This window comes from Agelaius tricolor, unplaced genomic scaffold (assembly GCF_023055355.1).
Source record: "Agelaius tricolor isolate 1412-34295 unplaced genomic scaffold, bAgeTri1.0.p SCAF_8, whole genome shotgun sequence".
Classification (NCBI taxonomy): domain Eukaryota; kingdom Metazoa; phylum Chordata; class Aves; order Passeriformes; family Icteridae; genus Agelaius; species Agelaius tricolor.
In genome coordinates, this window is record NW_027269268.1 from 36,367,198 (window position 1) to 36,386,516 (window position 19,319).

The window sequence follows — 19,319 nt, forward strand, 5'->3', positions numbered from 1 at the left end:
TCAGATGTAGCCACTACAATAAGCACTGCCCTGTTGAGCCCTGGGTTGGCCAGGCATCTGCAAAAAGTTCTTTGCTTTTCAGGTCCCCGCCAAAAAAGCTGCCTTCTCTCCCCCTTGCCCAGTCTGTTCTAATGGCATAGAGCTTCTCTGGACAAACTAGGATAGGCACTTGCTTCCAGCTTTCCCACCCACTCCACATCTCAGTGGATCCATTTCTGTGAGATGCCAGAGATGCTTGTTTTTGCTGATAAATTCTCAGCACTCCCTGGACAAGTTTTTCCACTCTTCCAGAAAAAGGGAATAAATTTTTTTGGGATCAAGGAGGAAGAGAGGAGGCTTTTCTCTGCTTAACCATGTTCCCATATTTTAAAAATAGGTATGAGCTCCTGCACCTGTGGTAGCACATCTGATTTCACAGGGAAAATTGATTTCTGGACATTTTCTACCTTCATGACCTGCCCTCAATCCCTTGCCCTCTCTTCCATAGGCAGCTGGGGTTGATAGATGGACACAGTCCAGATATACAAAGCAGGCACAAACACAGAAGAACCCAAGGAAACATTTAAGACAACACACAAGTAATAAAGACTGACATCAAAAAAAAAAAAAAGCCTGATGCTCAGTTTCAGTAATGTAACTACCCAGAAATGGGTTCACCTCTGAAAGACATTTAGTGATAGCACATAACAGTCATAAAGCTGACAGTGTGCAATAGTCCCATGCTGACAGAGATAATATCACCTGACATAACATCAATACCTGAGAAACATTAAATGAAAACAAGATTGAGAGGTATTGAAGGCATCAAATTGGTGCAGCCACAATGGTCTAATGAAACACCTAGGCAAAGCAAAGGAAAAATAGTGGGCCATTACTTGCCTGTTTTTCCAGGAGTATCAGGTGATCTTACAAGAGATACTATTTCTTGCAAACCTTGTCCCAGAGAGGATGGGGTATTCTTGGATTACCTGATATAAACTAGTAATACTACCTAAAGTATCCATAACACAGCAAGAATGAATCTTACTTTCCAGAAACATCTATTTTCCCTTGCCATCTGCAGAAGCAAAAACATTTCCAGAAAAAACAGCCCATTTTTTGGTTTTTCTTCCTCCCAAAGACCATATTTTGCACAGAAACCATATGTAGCTGAGACAGTCAGCTGTCAGGAGACACTTATGAATCATCATAATAGAGTCTATTAATGTTCAAGCAGTATATAATATGCTTTATCATCCAGAGCACGGAAAGAGCTATTTCGACACTTCTCTTGATACCACAAGGAAATACCTCTTGAAGGCAAAAGGACTTAATCCCCACTGCATGAGGTTTGGCATAGTGCTCTTTAAAAGCAACAAAGAATTATGAATGAAGAGGAGGAGTAAATAAAATTTTCAAAATGTTTGGATGACAAACATTTCTTCTTAAGAAGAAGAACTAGAGCTAAGTAAATATCCACTTCTTCAGTCTCGTTTACTATGGCAAAATTCTCCTTTCATTTCTGAGCTCCTGTTCTCCTCTCTTCCCCACTTTTTAATCAAAGTCTTCACAGCCAGTCCTTGTATTTCTGTGCCTTCTCTTTTCATCAAGCATCACAATGAGTGGTCCTAGAGGTCAGAATGCCTCATTCATCCAACCCTTTTTTTTAACACTGACATTCTGCCTTCTTAATCCATCCCACTGCCATCCTTGGACAGCACCTTTGGGACAGAGAAGACACTGCCCTCCAAACAACACAACCAGACTTGGAGCAGGTAGCTCACTTTCAGAATGTGTGAGGTAGGCTGGGGATAGCAGAGACTACAATCAGGGAAGACAGTATGAGAAAATCAGTATAAACTTCAGGAGCATTCCCCACTGTGGCCCAGGAGTTCCCTTCTTCCAGGGGAAAGCTCCACTTACAGGCTACACAGTGAGTAGCCAGAGGGTGTAAAAAAAGTTAGAATTCACATCTGAGGACAGTCAGAATGGGTAGTGGAGTTCATACTCATGAGGACATTTGAGAAAGGGTTAAGTAAATGCAATAGATGTTCCCAAGATGCTGGGCTGCACTGCAGAACATACCTGATAAGATAAAACCTGCTTATTATAGCTCTGGGTGCAGTGATGCATGTGAGATTCTTAGAAAGGAAGAGATCACAATAGCTTCTGATTCATCAACAAAATATTACATAACAGAAGGGAGAAAGCTTTGTTTTACTAGCACAAGGCTTACTAACTCAAGTTATTAATGATGGGACACCCTTTTGGTGTGCTGGGTTTTATCTGAGGTTTCCAGATCTGATTCAAACATTTGATGTCAATGCAATAAAGAGATGTTGGAGCATTATTTCCTTCTCAGAGGGAAAAAAGGTAAACCATGGGATTCCCTTAGCAGGTTAATTTCTTACATGGGAACACTCCTGACTCAAAGAAGTCCTGGCCATGCTGTGTGTGAAAAGATAAACCTCCCTAAGGCAAAGCTACCTCCCTGAGGCCCCATGGCAGAGCAGTCCAAAGTCCAAAGAGTGCACTGGACAAACAGCTCCCACTGCCCCTCCCCAGCTGCAGAGGTCATTTATACCTCCTCAAGGCTGGCACGGGCTGACAGACCAGGATTCTGCACTCAAGTCACAATTTATAAGATCATTCTTGCAAGGGATCGTGTTACAGGAACAGTTTTTCATGCCTTTCCACCTCTAAATAAACCCTGTATTGCACTGGTCAACATCTTTATATCCATACCACCTCCAGTTTTCTACTAATGAGAGGAGGAACATTTCACCATCACAGAAACTACCATAGAAAATGTTATTTTAATAAAATTTTCATGAAGAGAGCATGAAACTCATAGACCAAACCTCTTCAGTGGTAAGACAGGAGTGCTACCAGCATGCTGCTGAGTTCTATCAATAAGAAAAAGCAGAGAAGTGTCCTGACCTCAAAGGATAGTCAGAGTACTAAGCCAGAAAATCTTGATGACTAGAGAAGACTTCTATCTGGGATAGAAATGAGCTGAAGTATTATGTACAAACTCATTCCTTTAGGGCCTGTTGCTGAGATGTCCCAGATCAGCTAGAAATGGGTGAAAGACAGATGTGACCACTCCAGCTGATCACAGGATAATTATGAGCCAGCACTGTGGGGCTGCTGCAAAAGTGAAATGTCTTCCTTTGGAAAGGGCTCAGGAGAGTGGCAGGGGTTACTGCCCAGGCAGGGGGCTGGAGAGCCCACTGACCAATAAATCACCAGGGGCTAATAAATCAAGGCTGTAAGAAAGCAGGTGTATCCAATATATTTTGGATTGGGATTTGGAATTTTTTCCTATTTTTTTTTTTTAAGGGGAACAACAAACTAATACATTACTAAGTCATTATGACACAAAACAAATTCTCTCTTCAATGTCACATAAAGGCAATATTATTGGATGCAAATTTCATGTCATGGTGGTGCAAAACCAGGTGTATTATTTCTGCTTTTAATGCCTAACACGAACTGAGACCAGTACAGACATATATACTCAGACTGATTTTTTTTTCATTTTGCACAGTTTTAGTATAATATATTTTACAATGACAAACATATATTAATTTTAAATTTGCAATTCAGATGAACTGCTAGAATATTTTAAATAGGTCAGATTAAATGGAGAGACTAAAATTTTCATTTTATGAATTTACTTACTGCCCAGTCATGAGATGGTAGTGGGTTTCCCTGAAACTACCAATGTACCTTTTGAGTTAGGGCAGTTCCACGATGAAGTAAAAATACATTTTAAAAAGTTCCAACATAGTTCTACATGTAGCTCTAAATGAAGGGGAGTGAGATTAGGAGAAGGGGAAACCCCAACAATTACTTTATGCCTGTGTGTTTTCTTTCACAGTTCTGAGAATTATAAAGTGATATGGAAAACACAGGAGTAAAAGGGATCTTATCCTAAGCAAATTATTAACTACTTCAGCAGACATATTAATTTAATAAGTTCTTCATTAAATTTTATAAGCGTAAAGCTGAACAGAAGGCAGTAAATCCACCTCCCCTCCCCAGATTTAAAGAACTAAAATGTCAGGATCATCTCTAATTTTTGCAATTAATCACAAGACTCCTTTATTTGAGAACCTGAAAACCAAGCTAAATCTGACTTCAGGCTGAATGTGTCTAAAAAAACTAAAACAACTTGTGCTGATCTCTGATTTCACAGAATTAAATCATGCTGTTGTGGTTTGCAGCTGCAGAGCAAAAGAAAGAAAATAAACAATACCTTAAGAAAAGAGCTGCATAAACCATAGCAATCACAAATTCTCCAGCAAGCTCTGGTAAAAAGCAAAGACCAAAGTCAATGTTTGCATGGTGAAAACCAGAGCAAAGAGAAGCATGGAGCTGGGAACAGTTCTGTTTTGTGGAGTGCTTGAGGTTTTTTTAACTTCTGAAGGAAGCCAAACCTCAACTTCCTTATTCTGCTGGGCAATGTAGACAGAAGGAATCGTGGCACTCACTCCCCAGGTTGGCATATTCCCAAAATATCACAGGCATTAACTTCAGTCAGCAGCACAGGGGCTGAAGAACCTGCTCTGTGCTCCGCTCCAAAGCCTGGAAACACCATGCTCCCACATGGAGCCACCTCTGCCCCTGGAGCTGTGCAAAGCTGTGGCAGAAGGGCACCTTTGGCTCCTCACTGCTGCCCCTGTGCCTTCCTCCTGCAGGCTTCCCTTCCCAACCACCCTGCCAGGCTCACTTGCTCCTTCTGACAAACAAATCCTGTGATATTGACACAAATTGTGGCCAGATTAAGATTTGAGGAATCTGTCTTGAGTCTGGGAAATTGCCTATTTAACGAACGACTGGATTTTCATTGTCTGAGCGTCTTTCACTGCATACGCAGGCCCAGGTTATCATCCTCAGGAGGAGCAGAAGAACACTGAGATGTTGCTCCATGTTGCTCAGGGACAAGATTTGTCTTCTGGGCATGTCAGCAGGAGAGGATAGCCATCTACCTGTGTGTAGCCTTCAACTCCTCCTGTCTCTGTATCATCCCCAGGGTCACAGCCTCACCTTGGCATGGCACAGAGAGCACCCCTGTGCTGCACTGCCACCTCTCCTGCTGGCACTCCCTTATTCCAACCTGCACTGGATCTCCCTTCTAAGCACCAGGGTTAGAAGGCCATTTCCAGTTTTTTCAGAAATTGCTGGTTTTTGTAACATAGACCACTATCAGCTGGAGGATGAAATTGGTGTCTTAATATTGACTGCAATGCTATCAAAGAAAAAGTTCCACCTGAGCTAGCACTTAACCAACACTGTTACCAGCAATTTCAGAAACAAGATTTTGAGCAGTTAAACAGATCATGGAGATAAAACTGATCATCAGTTATTAATCACTAATTATACTAGCATTGCACACACCTAACCTAGCTGCTCCTTAACCATCACCTGTTCCCATATAGTGAGCAGGCAACAGGCTGAAGCACAAAGGAAAATCTCAAACAGCTTTTACACAGAAAGAGCAGATTAAAGACAGGACCAAGAACATGTAGCTGCTTTCCCATATCCACACCAGAGCCCTCAGCCTGGGTTGTCTTCACCACCCAGGCCAAGCACAGATAAAAGACACAAGTAAGACATTTTGTGATAGGAATAGGACTGTAAATCTTCAGGCTGAAGTTATGGCAACTTTTTCAAACACTAGATCTGCTTTAGAAAAGGACCTTATAATTGACTCAATTCCTTGTCTTGTCATAATGTATCAAAATATACAGAATAATATATTTGCCTTTGCTTTCCAGAATTAAAACTAGAGGAGTGAGACATCACTTGAAGCACTTACTGACCAGAAAACAGAGAAATCTGAAGAAATTTTACTTTTTGACCTACCTATGAAATTTACTTTTAGATCTACCTATAAATATCTAAGACATAAAAAGTCTTGAATAGTTTTCTTCTGATATTTGCAAAACTTAGAATATTCACTTCATAGAACACTCAGAAGTACTTTGCCATCACAGTTATTTGGCTAACACTGAGTATATTAACATGTAACACTAAAAAGTAGAAGCAGTGTTTTTTTAAATGTTAACCAAGTAAGATTTCTACTCCAGATAGAAATATCAAGAAAGGGCTTATAAATTCTGTAACATCAAAATAAAAAAAAAATCCATTATACTACTGTGATGCTAAATGAAACCTCCCTCTCTGTTCTATTTTATGAGGCTAGAATAAAATTAATTACTCATGAAGAAGCCAAATTAAAGAGGAGAAGAGAAGCCGCCATAAAGAGATGATACTCAAATATTTATAAACCTAAACATTTAAAAAAACACCTAAAATCATTCAAATTCAACATGGCCTTTGCACAAAAGCACAACTCTCTCTATTCCTGAGCTAAGACAACCAGATATTTCCTTTTAAAACATCTTGCCTTTAGGTAATGAGAGCAAAGAGAAGAAACTATTTCCCATTTTCATGCTGTTTTGGTTCCAGGCGAGGATTTGCCAGGCCAGGATGTGACTGATCATTCTAATCACACATTGTCTCACTGTGCTGAGATACAAAGCATTATCCTCATTACACTGGTGAAATACATCAAAATTAGCCACACAAGGTGAAGATGATTAAACTTCACTGAGAAAGGAGACAGCACTTTCTCTGAAACATCACTTGCCCACATTGGAATTTATTTAACATTTACTACGTGCCAGAAAAAAGAATGGAGGGGACTCAGGTGGCCAGGCAAATCACAAGGTCCCATGTGCTAGTGAGGATGGTTAAACAGAACTACAGACAAGGGAATTTAATGCATTGTAGATTGCAGGATAGGACATCAAGTTGGGCTCTTGAGTGAAAACTATTCAAGTATGCAGTTTGTAAGCCTTGGAAAGACACTGGGAGTGCAGGTTGTGTCTGTCATTCTCTGAGGGGCTGCAGCAGCTGTGACAGCTCCAGGGACCAGCCAAGTTCTATGTCTCATGCTGCAACATCACTCCAGAAAATGTTACTTGTACAGGGTGTCTTTTGGCAAACCAGACACCTTCCAGCTGCTCCAGTCAAGTGGCAAGACCAAAGAACAGAAATTCTGTCCTGGATTTGACTAGTGCCAGGGTCTGTCTAGCATGGATGGAAGCTGGGGTCCATTTCAGCAGCTCTGAATACTTGTTTCCTAGCTGCTGAAGCAAATTTTGGTTCCCTATGAGCAGCTTGGTACAGAACTGGGTGCCCTGACTGTCCAGTTAAGAGAAGTCCACAATGAGAGTCAGAGGAAGGCCATGTTGACCAAACTGCATTTATCTTCTCTCCTTAACTGCTTCTCTCACATCACACGCTTCTTTACACCCTGCATCAACTCCCTTCCACCTGATACTCCTGCTCTACTCATAAAACTCAAGGTCCAAGAGCACTCACTGTAAAAAATATCAGAGAGCAGATTTGGGAAAGGGCTGGGGCCAGAGGAGAGAGGTGAACACTTACTGAGTTTTAACCCTTTTTACTTGCTTTGTATCCATTCTTAACCTACTGGACTACAAGCACTCAGTAGCTGAGTCAGTGTTTTTCCATCTCGTAAAGCATCACCTAGAGTTACAGTAACAGATGCAAGTTTGAAAAGAATTCTAACAGTACAAATATAAGAAACAAGATGAAAGTTTTAAAATTCAGTTTCCATTATGTGACCAAATATCCTCAAGAGATACTCACATCTCTCTCTATGACATAATAAGACACTGAGATAATGTAAAGCATCTCAAAGTAAATCCAAGTTCTACTTTTTGAAACCTTGCTCACATGAGTGTTTCTGAAAGATTTGTCAAATATGAGTATGGAAACAACCATAGCCATATCTTTGTCCTGTGGGCTTAGGGAAGAGGAAAAGTAACACATCTAAAAGTCCTGGGTGAAGAGAACATTCATTCCAGTGCTCTGTGTTGGCCCTCGGTTACATCCCCAGATCCTCATACCAGGTTTTCTACTGCATTTTCAGAAAAATCCTGATGCGCTAAATGACTGCTAATCTTGATCATTCTTTTAAAGAGCAGACTAAAGCCCAAAAGCCATATGTGCAGTAACACCCACCCAGGACAGTCAGAGGAAAGAACCATTTAATTTAGATACATGAAATGACAGCACTGTCAACTATGGGAGTGTACAAGTTAAGCTTAGGCTTCTCCCACCCCTTCACCCCTCTTTTTGACTTTTTCAGACTAAGTCCTACATATTATATGGGAGAAAGAAAAATGCCAGTTGCTGGGCAGGAATACATTGTCATGCCAATGCAGAATATCATCTCCTCCAAGATTTTCCACCAGGGGATATGACTCAATTGCAAGAAAAAGCATATTTCCTCCTTTTATTTTTCCTGTTCTTACATTGTACATTGTTTGAAGACAAATCATAAAATTAATGAACACACCACATCAGAAAAAAATAGGACATTCTCCAAATATTCTGGGTTTTAGTTGGGCTTGACTTACCAAGTCCGTCTCTACCTGATGGTAGAGGGATGACAGATATTTTACAGGATATGGATTGTTCATACTTTGTTTGCAGAAAACATGACTGAACAAATGCAATTTGTTCTGCTTTGGTCACAGTTAATACTACACATATCTGCTCTCTGGCTGATGAACTTGCACAGTTTGAGTTTAAGTGTTTCAGACTGTAAACTGAAAACTAGCTAATGGCAACTGATCTGCTGCTTCACCTGAGAAATCACTGCTTATTGATGTTCAAACAAATGCTGAATTAAAATTAGTGCAGAAACTTACATGTATGTAAAATTTATCATGTACTTGTGTACAGCAGATCACTGATGAATTTGGAAAAAAAAAACTTTTGGAAGAATGCATACCTGGCATTATATACATATATATATATGCATTCATTAACAGGAGGGCAGCTGCTACTTACTTTCAATGTGCCACTTTGGAAATCACAGTCAAACATGTGACTAAAAAATGTTCAAATATCTGTACTTGGGTTTGTTAAACAGATTCCTGTAAGGGCGCCACCCACATTGTATCCTAATGCTTCACTAACAGTAAGGCAATCCAGGTATTATCTGGATAGCCACTTAATCTAACAAGAGAGAATAAGAGAGTGGTGAGATTTTGCAGAATCAAAGAATCGTTTAGGTTGGAGAGGACCTTTGAGATCATCAAGTCTAGCCTATGGCCTAACACCACCTTGTCAACTAGGCCTTGGCCCTAAGTGCCACATTTAATCTTTTCCTTGACACCTCCAGGGACAGTGGTGCCACCACCTCCCCAAACAGCCTATTCAATGCCCAACTAACCCTTCTGTGAAGAACTTCTTCCTAATGTCCAGCTTAAACCTCCCCTGGTGCAGTTTAAGACTGTCCTCTTGTCCTGTCACTGGTTGCCTGGGAGAAGAGACCCACCCCCACCTGGCCACAGCCTCTGCTACTTTGCAATAAACAGCTACTTCAATGGCTTTTTAAAATACTGTAATACTTTTATTAAGTTCTTCTAAAAGCAGAGGGAAGTGTTTTCATCAGTTTTACTTAAATTAAACATTCTGAATAAGGTGCAAGGGGGCCCTGGATAGAAGCTGAAATGGACTATCTGCCTGTATCTGCTCCTCCTCAAGGTGCCTTGGGGATCTGTACATCCATACAATGATAGCCAGCTGCAAGCCTTGCCAGCTGGCCAGTGTTTCAGCCTGGCAGCACTTAAGGCAGGCCACTGCTGCATGGACGCCTCATGCACTGCACATCACTCTAAGGGAGGCCAAAAGCCCCTTAGCCAAAGGATTTGAAATTAGCTGGGACCAACACAGGGGGAAGAAAGCATGGCTGTTCAAATGCGTGCAAGGTCCCAGAAAGGATCAGAAGATACAACATTCTGTGTTGCTTCCTTGTAATAGCAAATGTTTACTTAAACTATCTCCCACAAAACTTCCCATAGAAAATTCCTCAGAGCCCTCAAGAAACCAACTCTCTGAAGGACATCACCTTTGCAGCTGTGGTGGAAACACAGTGCTTACAGCAAAACGGGATCCCAAGTAGCAGCTCTGAAGACCTCTGTCCTGGGGAACACACACAGAGGCATCACCAGCATTACTTGGCCTCTACCAGAAGTAGCCCAAACTGAAGGGGGAAGGGAGCTTACTTTGCTTTGTTTCTTTTACTGAAAACAGTTTTTGTTCCAAGATCCACAGTGGGGAAAAACAAGATGGTTGTAAGCCCCTCAAGGTGTTCATGGGCAAGGGCACAGCCACCAAGGCAGCCTAGCCATACCAGGACCTTGCTCTCCTCTGCTGGAATGGGCTCCATGCCATAGCTTGTAAGTGCTGAGGACCTGACTTCACTGAGAACAGCTGTGTGTCCCTGCCCTGCCCTGCTGGACCATGCCACCAGACTGGTAAGGTTTGTCTGTACCTGTTCTGCAGGATACCCCAAGCACCCTCTGCAGTGTCAGTCTCTTATTATCCTCATCAGCTGGGGCAAGTGTAGCCACAGAGCAGCTGGTCATCCCTGCTCTGGGCTATGTTGTGAAATGGGACAGGCACTCTGCCCCACAGGATAAAGAGGACACCTCATTTAGGGAAACAGCATTCCGGAATAAGAATTAAATGTAGTCTGTAATGGGAGAAGAACATGAAGAGATTGCATCTTTGAAGTAAGACGACAAGATTTTAATCTCACTATCTAGTAAGAAGCCAGTAAACAAGAGGACAAAAGTCAACTGGGTTGAGATATCTAATTAGTTCATGAAGCATTTTACTGGAAGTATAATTTTACAGGTATAGCAAAGCAAGAGGTACTAATTAGTTGCAACTCATTAAGTGTAAGTTGTTTAGTAATTTAGGAAAAATGAATGCAGACATGGCAAGGTTGGTACAGACAAGAATTCCACGTAGCTGAGTATCACATTTCCAACAGCAGCCAGTCTGCTCAAGCAGCAGAGGAGTAATTTGCAATTCAGTCCTGACCCATGGGGACAGGCAGGCAGATCATACATTCCAGCTTTTCTGAAAGAAACATTAAAGGACAAAATAATGAATGCCTTCATTACAAATGACCAGGTGAGACAATTACTGTCTGTCTCCACCCATGAGCTATTAAAAGTTCATGTTCCATCTATAGAAAGCATTATTATCCTAAGTAGAGAGATTTTGGATAAATAAATCAGCTGTGTTCACATTTTCATCTTTTAGATTTCTGGTAATACTTATGCAGGAGTAAGGTAAGTCTCTTACCTCTTTACTTAATCTTTATAAAATACTTACCTCTTTATAAAATGTATCCTTCTTAGGGAAACAGAAACAAACAAACATCCCAGGTAAGATATTGCCAACAAGAATTTAATTGCATAATATTTTCAAAACTCGCGCTTTACCCGGCATAGGTTTGTAGAGCAGAAGGGAGTTCAGAAACCATTGCACATACTAGGATAGAAAAGAGACTTAAAGACAAAATAAAGCCCAAGCAGGGAAGCAAGTTCTGTGAACAAGACCACCAAAGCATGCCAGAAATGTCATCACTCCAGCTGGAATGCTGGCAAACTGTAGATATTCTCTACCTTTCTGCTTTTAATCCCATCCATGAAACACAAGTACCCTCAGAGAAAACATATGTAATTCAGCTAATCCTTTTTCAATTACACAAGGCAGTGGTTATAGGCAAAGGTTTCCTAGGACAGCAGCTTTCAGAGAAGTGTCACAATGACATTGAATCAGACTCATCCCCTGCAACTGTCTGCCAGGGCTTTTTGAGCCTCTGTGGTAGTGCTCTACAGAGATCCACCACAAACCCAGTAGAGGGCAAGACTGCAATGCACCATTTTACTTGGTGGTAACTGTAGAGCAAATTATTCCCTACAAAAGCAGGCACCAAATTCTGGGAAAGTCTGGGCCTGGAATTTGCAGCTCAGTTATGGCTTAACTAACAATAGCTAACACAAGTGTAAAAGCCACATGAGAAACAGTTTCCTTCCCACAGTCCACTGGTGAAGCTGCCTACAAAAAGAAAACTAAAAAAGTCTGAAAACTCCACAAAAGTAAATTCTTTTCTTTGTACTGAATGGACATGCTGTACTCCCACTCCTTTACAGAGGAAGTTAAGAGCTTCTTTGTGTCAAGCCTACTCTCTTTTTCTCAACAAAATAGAAATGAAAGAGCCATGTGAATTATTAACAGATGACAACAGAGAGCTAGCCAGGTATTTCAAACACTTGTGTCTCTTCTTCCTACGTGAATTCCTCAACAGTACATGCAAAGTAAGTCTTCTTACTACTTCCATCATTTAAATCTGTAATTGGAGCCAATTAAATAAATTGTTGAGAAGTAAGGGCTTTTTTAACATTCCTTTCTTTCTCCTTTCTTTCCCTGGGAGAGCATTCAATCTGACTGTGACAGTGATACAGTGACAGGGGGGGCTTCATGCCTTGCTCTGAAGGGCACTTGGTGACCAAGTGGGAGTCCTTTCCCCCCTTATTGCCTTTTCAGTACCACAAGCTCATGCAGAACATCATGCAATCCAGTGGAAACAGAGGCACCATTTACTTCTGAACTGGAATAGATAATGGGGAAATCTGAAAACAGACTAAAGCTTTAGTCATATTACAGTGTTAACCATCATGTCATAGCAAAAGCAAGTCTTGTTTATTGTAAACACTTTGGATGGCCCCTTGTCCTCAAAATCCCCCCTCCCCAAGCCCCCAAACAAACAGGTGAACAGGACATCACTACATGAATCCAACACCGTTGCTTGACAGCATGCTTGCTATTTACACAGAAGTACAAACTTTACACTGCTTCAGTCCATTCACATTTAACTCAAATAAATTCTGAATTTGTCAAACCATCCCTGCAGATCCAATGCAAAAAATAAAAATGGAATTATGTTGAGTCAGTATCAGAACAACTGAAAGATATTTGAGAACTAACATAGGAAAACCCATCAAAATTAAAACTACAGTAGTAAGCTTTAAAATAACAAACTTTCTGACAACTTTGAAAAATAATCCAGATGACCATAAAAAAGCATGTATTTTTCTATTTACTTAAAAATTTAAATCCATAAATTCTAAACTTTCTTCAGTTAAAAGAACCATTTCAAAAGGCATGGTAAAGCACAGCATCTGACATAACACAAATGGAGGAGTAAAGTTTCCCACAGTGGAGCAGAAATCCCCAAGTCATTCCTCAGGGCAAAAGCATTAACCAGAATAACCTCTCTGGTTTGAATTTGACTGTGCTTCACATGTACACTGTTTATTCTACCTGCCATAAAAATGGACAAAAGCAGCACATACATTAGCAGCAGCTCCTACTCAAAAACAAAAAGCACAGCACATTCCCCCCTCAGCCAGCTCCCCACTGGAAGTGCTCCAGATTAAGCCACAGAAACTTAACAGTGAGCTTTTGAATGACAGGACATCATGTGCTCCAGCAGTCAAGTACTTACAAGGTTTCTTAAACAAATTGATCATGCCTACAATTTCAGACGAAGTCAGAGAAACTTCAGACTTGGTCTTCTCTGAGGAAGAAACAGAAGCCATGAAATCACCAAAGAGAAGGACTTGTTTGGGCATTTTTGTTGTGATTTTAAAGAGAACTCTGAAGGATATATTGTAATGTGATAGGAAGTCTGTAGGAACAGCCTTACAAATAAAGCTGGGCATGTATTTCAGCACTTCATTCTTATTTAGCACTTTCCCTGTGGAAAATGCTAAGGGAGATATCAACTGGCAACAGCCAAGATGATTTTAGATTGATGGACAAGACTTCCCAGCTGATCTTTCATTTGGTACATTAGTTTATACAACAGCTTTTTGCTCAGTCTTCCCCAGCCACAAAGCCAAAAATAGCATTACCTTCCCACAAGGACAATATGGTAAACTGGGACTACTAGGCAACTCTTTATACGTGCTATGAATAACAGTAGTGGTTTTTAGAAAGTAAGAAAAATCCTGATATTATATTATCCATGTTTTTATCTAGACAAGAACAGTTTAGTGTCAATAACTGCCATGACATCTGGAGGCTGCATTTTCCAAGAAAATTTATGCTAGACACCAGTATTTCCTGAAGCATCTTATAGTACCATGAAAGGGAGACAAGCATAAGCAGTCTATATTATTTCTCATGAAAGAAGCAACAATGATGCAAATTCCTCTTAGGAAGCAATAAAGTTTTGAATACATCCTAAAAGAGCTTCATTATGCAGTTCTCAGTCAACACTGGCTGAGCCAAATCCTACTTCTCTGTGCTCAGGGTAGAACTTCCCATGGCTCCAGTAGTTCCTTCCACAAAGGTGGCACTCTTCCACAAACAGACCTTAGCAACCCGGGCTTAAGGGAAAATATACCCAGTGAAGCCATGCTCCCACATCTGTAGTTTGGCAGAGAAATGGGAGATGTGATTTTCAAATCTCCTGGGAACCAGGTAGCTTATCATGCAGTAAAATCCTCTACAGGAAATTAATGTTTCAGTGATGCCTTTGCGGATCTTGCTTGGTGTTCAAAATCATGTCTTAAAAGTTTTACCCAAAGGCCAGGAACAAGTTGCTAGCTTTGCTAAGCTTAGGCCTTCACATCCCAAAAGTATTTAGACCAAAAAGTTTCCTATAAAGTTTAAGATGTAGATAAAATTGTGCTTGCTCTATGTGAAACCAAAGTTTCTGGTTTTCATCTAGTTTCAACAGAGGTCCTTGGCATTTTCATATCAATTGCAGAGACTCTTGAAGTAAGATAAAGCCTTCAACAGAGAGGAATTTTAATTAATCTATTGTACACAGTGCATTTAATAGTATCTGATTTCTGAAATTTCCCTCTGTGTCAATTAAAAACAGTATTTGTGGAGAGACATTGAGGAATCCCAGGCTGCTTAGCAGTCCCTTTTTTTCTAAGCACTGCAAATACTGACATACAGATTAATCCCCCTAAACACAAACAAATGGGATTGAACTGGAAATGAGAGAAGATAAAATAAAGAGCTTGAGAGTAATATCCCCCTGTTGCTTTCTCCTCTGAGGTATATCATACAGATTTGTTTTGGCAGATATACCAAGACTTATGTGTAATAATGGCAACTTCTTTCTTTAGGGACACATTTTATTTCACTAATGATACATTCTCAGAAACGAAGAGAGTGACTTTCACCCAATTTAATTTTTAATTAAAAAGAGCTTAAACAAAAAGGGAGAGTAGAAAGATGAAATTGCTCTGGTCTGACAAAATACATGGCATTTTGACCCATCTATAAGGGCTACTTTCTTCACTCCAGCAGCTGAACGACCAAGACTCTCTTCAGCAAATAAATCACTTCACCCAGCCTTCCTCTTGCAGCACAACACTGGATCTAGCCTCCCTCCAAAATATCCAGCAAGTCAGGGTTGATTAAGACCACAAGAGCTTACAACAGGGCTCAGGACCATTAGAAAGGCTACACAGGTACCTGAGCAAACACTTCCTAGACTCAGGTGTGGTCACTGCCCTGAGCACACTCTGTAGCTATTCAGGTCCTTTGCATTTCAAACCCCATGACTAAGATTCAACTTGGGGACCAACAGTTGAATATTGCAATACTGAAAAGCACAGGTGTTGAGAGGGCCCTCTCCTAGAGGCACTACCTAATCTAGCATCAAATTTGGAGGTGCATGAATGGCCACAGAACAGCCTCCTAGCTGAGGACAATTAGCAGTGTTTAATTGTCACACAAGGTTATTCAAGGACCTTTTGTACCAGCAGCAGGGAAACAGCATCACTCAGAGAGCAAGCATGAAAATAAGTGGTGGACAATCTGGTAATGAAGAGGCAGAAGCTACTCTCCCTAATAACTTCCTAATATCAGCTTCATCTCAGTCACACCCAAACTACCTGCTCCCAGTGTCACAGCCTTTCTTTGTTTAGGCAGAGATGAAAATTGAAACATAAGCTTTTGTTACACATCAAAACATTAAATGAAAGAGGATTAAAAGGTGAGGTGACAAAATCAAACAACGCAAATCTTAAAGAGAAAAAGTATTTTCTTTCAATTTTCTTACATGAAAATAGGTTTTAATAGCTGAAAAATGTAATGCAGTAGACATTTAAAAGGTCTTAGTTTTCCCTGAATTGGTAACAATGCCATGCACGATGCCAAACAGAAATTTTTGCATCCTCTTGCCAGCTTAGTTTACTTCAAATTTCATCTTGATTTATTTTTAATGCAATGGGAAATGGAGGCAGTGGGATCTATAAAAGCTTGTTATATATAGTTGTAGATATGGAGGTTATTAATGCAAGCACAGATTTGGCACAGGCACTAAACCTTTAACTCAGGAAGCACACTCTGTCAGAAAACTTACCTGCTTGTTAAAAACCCAACAGATCACCAACTCACACAAGCGCTCCAAAGCTACATGCAGTCAGCAAAGAATATTGAAGCTAGTAAAAGAAATCAAGAGAGACTGGTAGAGAATGAAAGCAGGCAAAAACCACTGGAGCCAGGAAGTTTCTAATGAGTGGTTAATTGTACAAAAGGTGGGATGCAATATTTAGAGAAACGTGTCCCACAGGAACTACTCAGGAGGTGAGAGAGAATTCTCAAGCAGCAGAGTTGGAATCTTGTTTCTCATGTGTCCCTTAAATGTTGGAGGTCTGAATGGTAAACTTTCAAGTTAGCATAAAAAACCTGTCAAGTATGGCAAACAAACTCTGCTAAGTATGACTAGCAAGGCTGCCTGGAGCCCACTGAGTGAGCTTTGAGAAAGACTTTTGTTTCCTTGAGAGTGGACAGGTGCTCCACTTTCAGATGAACAGTTCCAGCAGCACAGTCCTCAGCAAAAGCAAAAGCAATAAAGGGGTGAAGGGAGCAGCACCTCCCTGGAGGTGTGCACCTCTGCCCTGGAGCAAGCACAGACTGCAGAGTGCATACTAACACTCCCCATGACACTCCCTTCTGAAGGCAGACAAGGAATACCATTTGTCAGAGTTTTCAACACAATACTTCTCTGAAGTGCTGACTTTGTGCAAGCAAAGGCAAAATGATAATTTTTTAAATGTCTTTACCAGAAGCCATAGTTGGAATGAAGCATGTCTTGCATTAATCAACAGCATTCCATCAAAGTAAAACCTGTTAAATATTGCTTCTTATCTTATTAAGCCACAAACCCTGTTTAATATTGCTCTATTATTGTCTTATCTACAAGCAGCTAAATTTCTGCCGGTTCAACATAACCGACTTATGTTGCCGTGATTCTGACATTTCAAAAAAAATCTGTTACACAACCAGAGCGGAAATAAAAACACTTGAGCAGCTGAAAGAGTGGAGCTGAATAAGGAGTGCTACAAAATAGGAACAGATTTAGGAATAATGAGGTCACCTCACACCTCAACACACATGAAGTTATTTTGTTCACTCAACTTCACGTTTGGTAGTAGCCACAGCACAAAATACCACATCATTTTAAAGAGACAGAAGCATTTTCAATGCTCTGGCTAATTAGAAAAGAATTAACACTGAACAATACCATCATGTGTTCCCCTTCCAGCTTTCTCCCAGCTTGACAGATGAAGAGAGAATTAAGAAGGGTTGAAAAATGTTCCTTCCCTCCCCATGTCTCCAAGTGAGACACCCCTTATCTGGGCATGTGGTTGCAGCTCCAGAGCATCGAGCAGAAGTGGCATTTAGGGTGCTTCAGAAACATCTTGTGCCTGCTCGAGCACTCAGCTGTTGCTGTGGTGGCAGCATGAAAGGTCTGCTTCTCATCAGGTATTTTGGCTTTTCAGCCTTTTTTATTCCAGATATCTGCAGTTTGTTCTTTAGGAGAGACAAGGAGAGAGACATACTATTACCAAGGGAGAGACATACTTTTAGCATCCCTCCAAACTGTCAAGTCACACAAGGTAAAATTCAGAGCCACAAGGTCTGGCAGGGCTGCTGTTCAAGGTTTCCTGGCTGTGCAGAGCAGGTGAGGACCGGGGAGAGGCAGGAAGGCAAGGAGACCCCTGCTCAAGTGACCACAGATGAAGGAACAACCAAGAAATAGACAAGAAAGTGAGGGATCCACACAAGCTTAAACCAGTTTGTCTATTCATTGGTTTGGTGATGTCTGTGCAGCCAAGAACTGGGTTGTGTCTTGGATTTTTTTAAAAAGTATACCCAGAGATCATGTCTTTTTTATTTTTATATATATAGAAAGGAATGCAGCAGTCTACATCTAATAAAAGAAAGTTCCAGATGTCAAAATTGTTCAAAAAGCATGACTACCTACTGAGATAAAGCATGATAATGCTATGCCTAAAAGGGAGTTGGTATCTAAGCAAATACAGATTGGAACCACTGACTCATCCACCATGGGCCTTTAAGGCAAATGGATGAAGGGCTGACAGAAGGAAGAGAGGGGGGAGGAAAATAAGGAGGCATAGAGGATTTAAACAATATTAGCTACAAGTGAATCCTAAATAAAGATTAAAATCACTGCCTAGTGGATTTTGGGACTTCTGAAGTCATGGCCATGAAATTAGCGGAAAACTGGCAGTTCATGATGCATGATGACTTTTATGAGGAAAACTTTCAGCAGTATTTTAACTTTTAAGAGCTACCATTGGATATTTCTTCCAAGCTCCTTAAAGCATAAGGAGAAACTGGCATAGTTCTTCCAAGCTGCTTAAAAACATAAGGAGAAACTGGCATTTAGTGGAAGCATCTAAAAATCAGCACTCCCATTTCATAATTAACTCAACTATCTATTTTAGTATAAACAAAAAGTCTTTCCCAAATTTCTACCATTAAAACATCCTGCTGCTTCCAACACAGTCATGCACTCCTAAGGAAGGCAAACAGCCCAGGTGTTTCCTGTTGCACTCATGTGATAAATATCATCGGTGGAACAATCTAGGGTGATCATGTTCATCTAGCTTTTAGCTAATTGAATATAAATACAAATCTTTAAAGCCAGAGAAAGCACTGTTAACTTCAGCTTCTGTAACTAGTTCTCACACAGGTCAGGTTTCTTTACAGATTAAGAGGCATTTCAGTCTTCTAAGGAAATGTTTTATGCTTTTCAGCATTAAGGTTCCCATAAGAAAGTTCAGTATCTCTTCATTCATACATATTCTTACAGTCCCTCAATGGACTGAATTTTAGGCTTATCCATTTACAACTTCATTTAAACATCATAAAGGCTACATGGATTTCCCTTTTGCATTTAATATGAATTACAAGTAACTAAGTTATTGAGGATGAGGATTGCCTTTCATTTTCACGTGACAGTCTTTCAAAATGAATTTTCAGGCCTGTAAACTCTAAACTAGTTGGGCCAGTTCCCTTGGAAAAGTCCAAGTATCTATGAGGGCATCCTATTTAATCATTTCAGCAGAAGTAAAATATATAGTTGGTATTATTTT

The 19,319-nt window shown here is 40.5% G+C and overlaps 1 protein-coding gene across 5 annotated transcripts in view; it reads right to left on the reverse strand.

Moving 5' to 3' along the window:
* Positions 1–19,319, reverse strand: part of CRACD (capping protein inhibiting regulator of actin dynamics) — a 129,933-nt gene that overhangs the window by 43,063 nt on the left and 67,551 nt on the right. For 4 of the 5 annotated variants that reach the window (XM_071432327.1, XM_071432328.1, XM_071432330.1 and 1 more), the window contains exon 3: positions 13,394–13,465. The exons of the other annotated variant lie outside the window; for it this stretch is intronic. In XM_071432327.1, coding sequence (XP_071288428.1) covers positions 13,394–13,418 — 25 coding nt within the window. In that variant the 5' untranslated portion in view covers positions 13,419–13,465. The remainder of the gene's footprint in view (positions 1–13,393; positions 13,466–19,319) is intronic. 5 annotated transcript variants of the gene reach the window in all.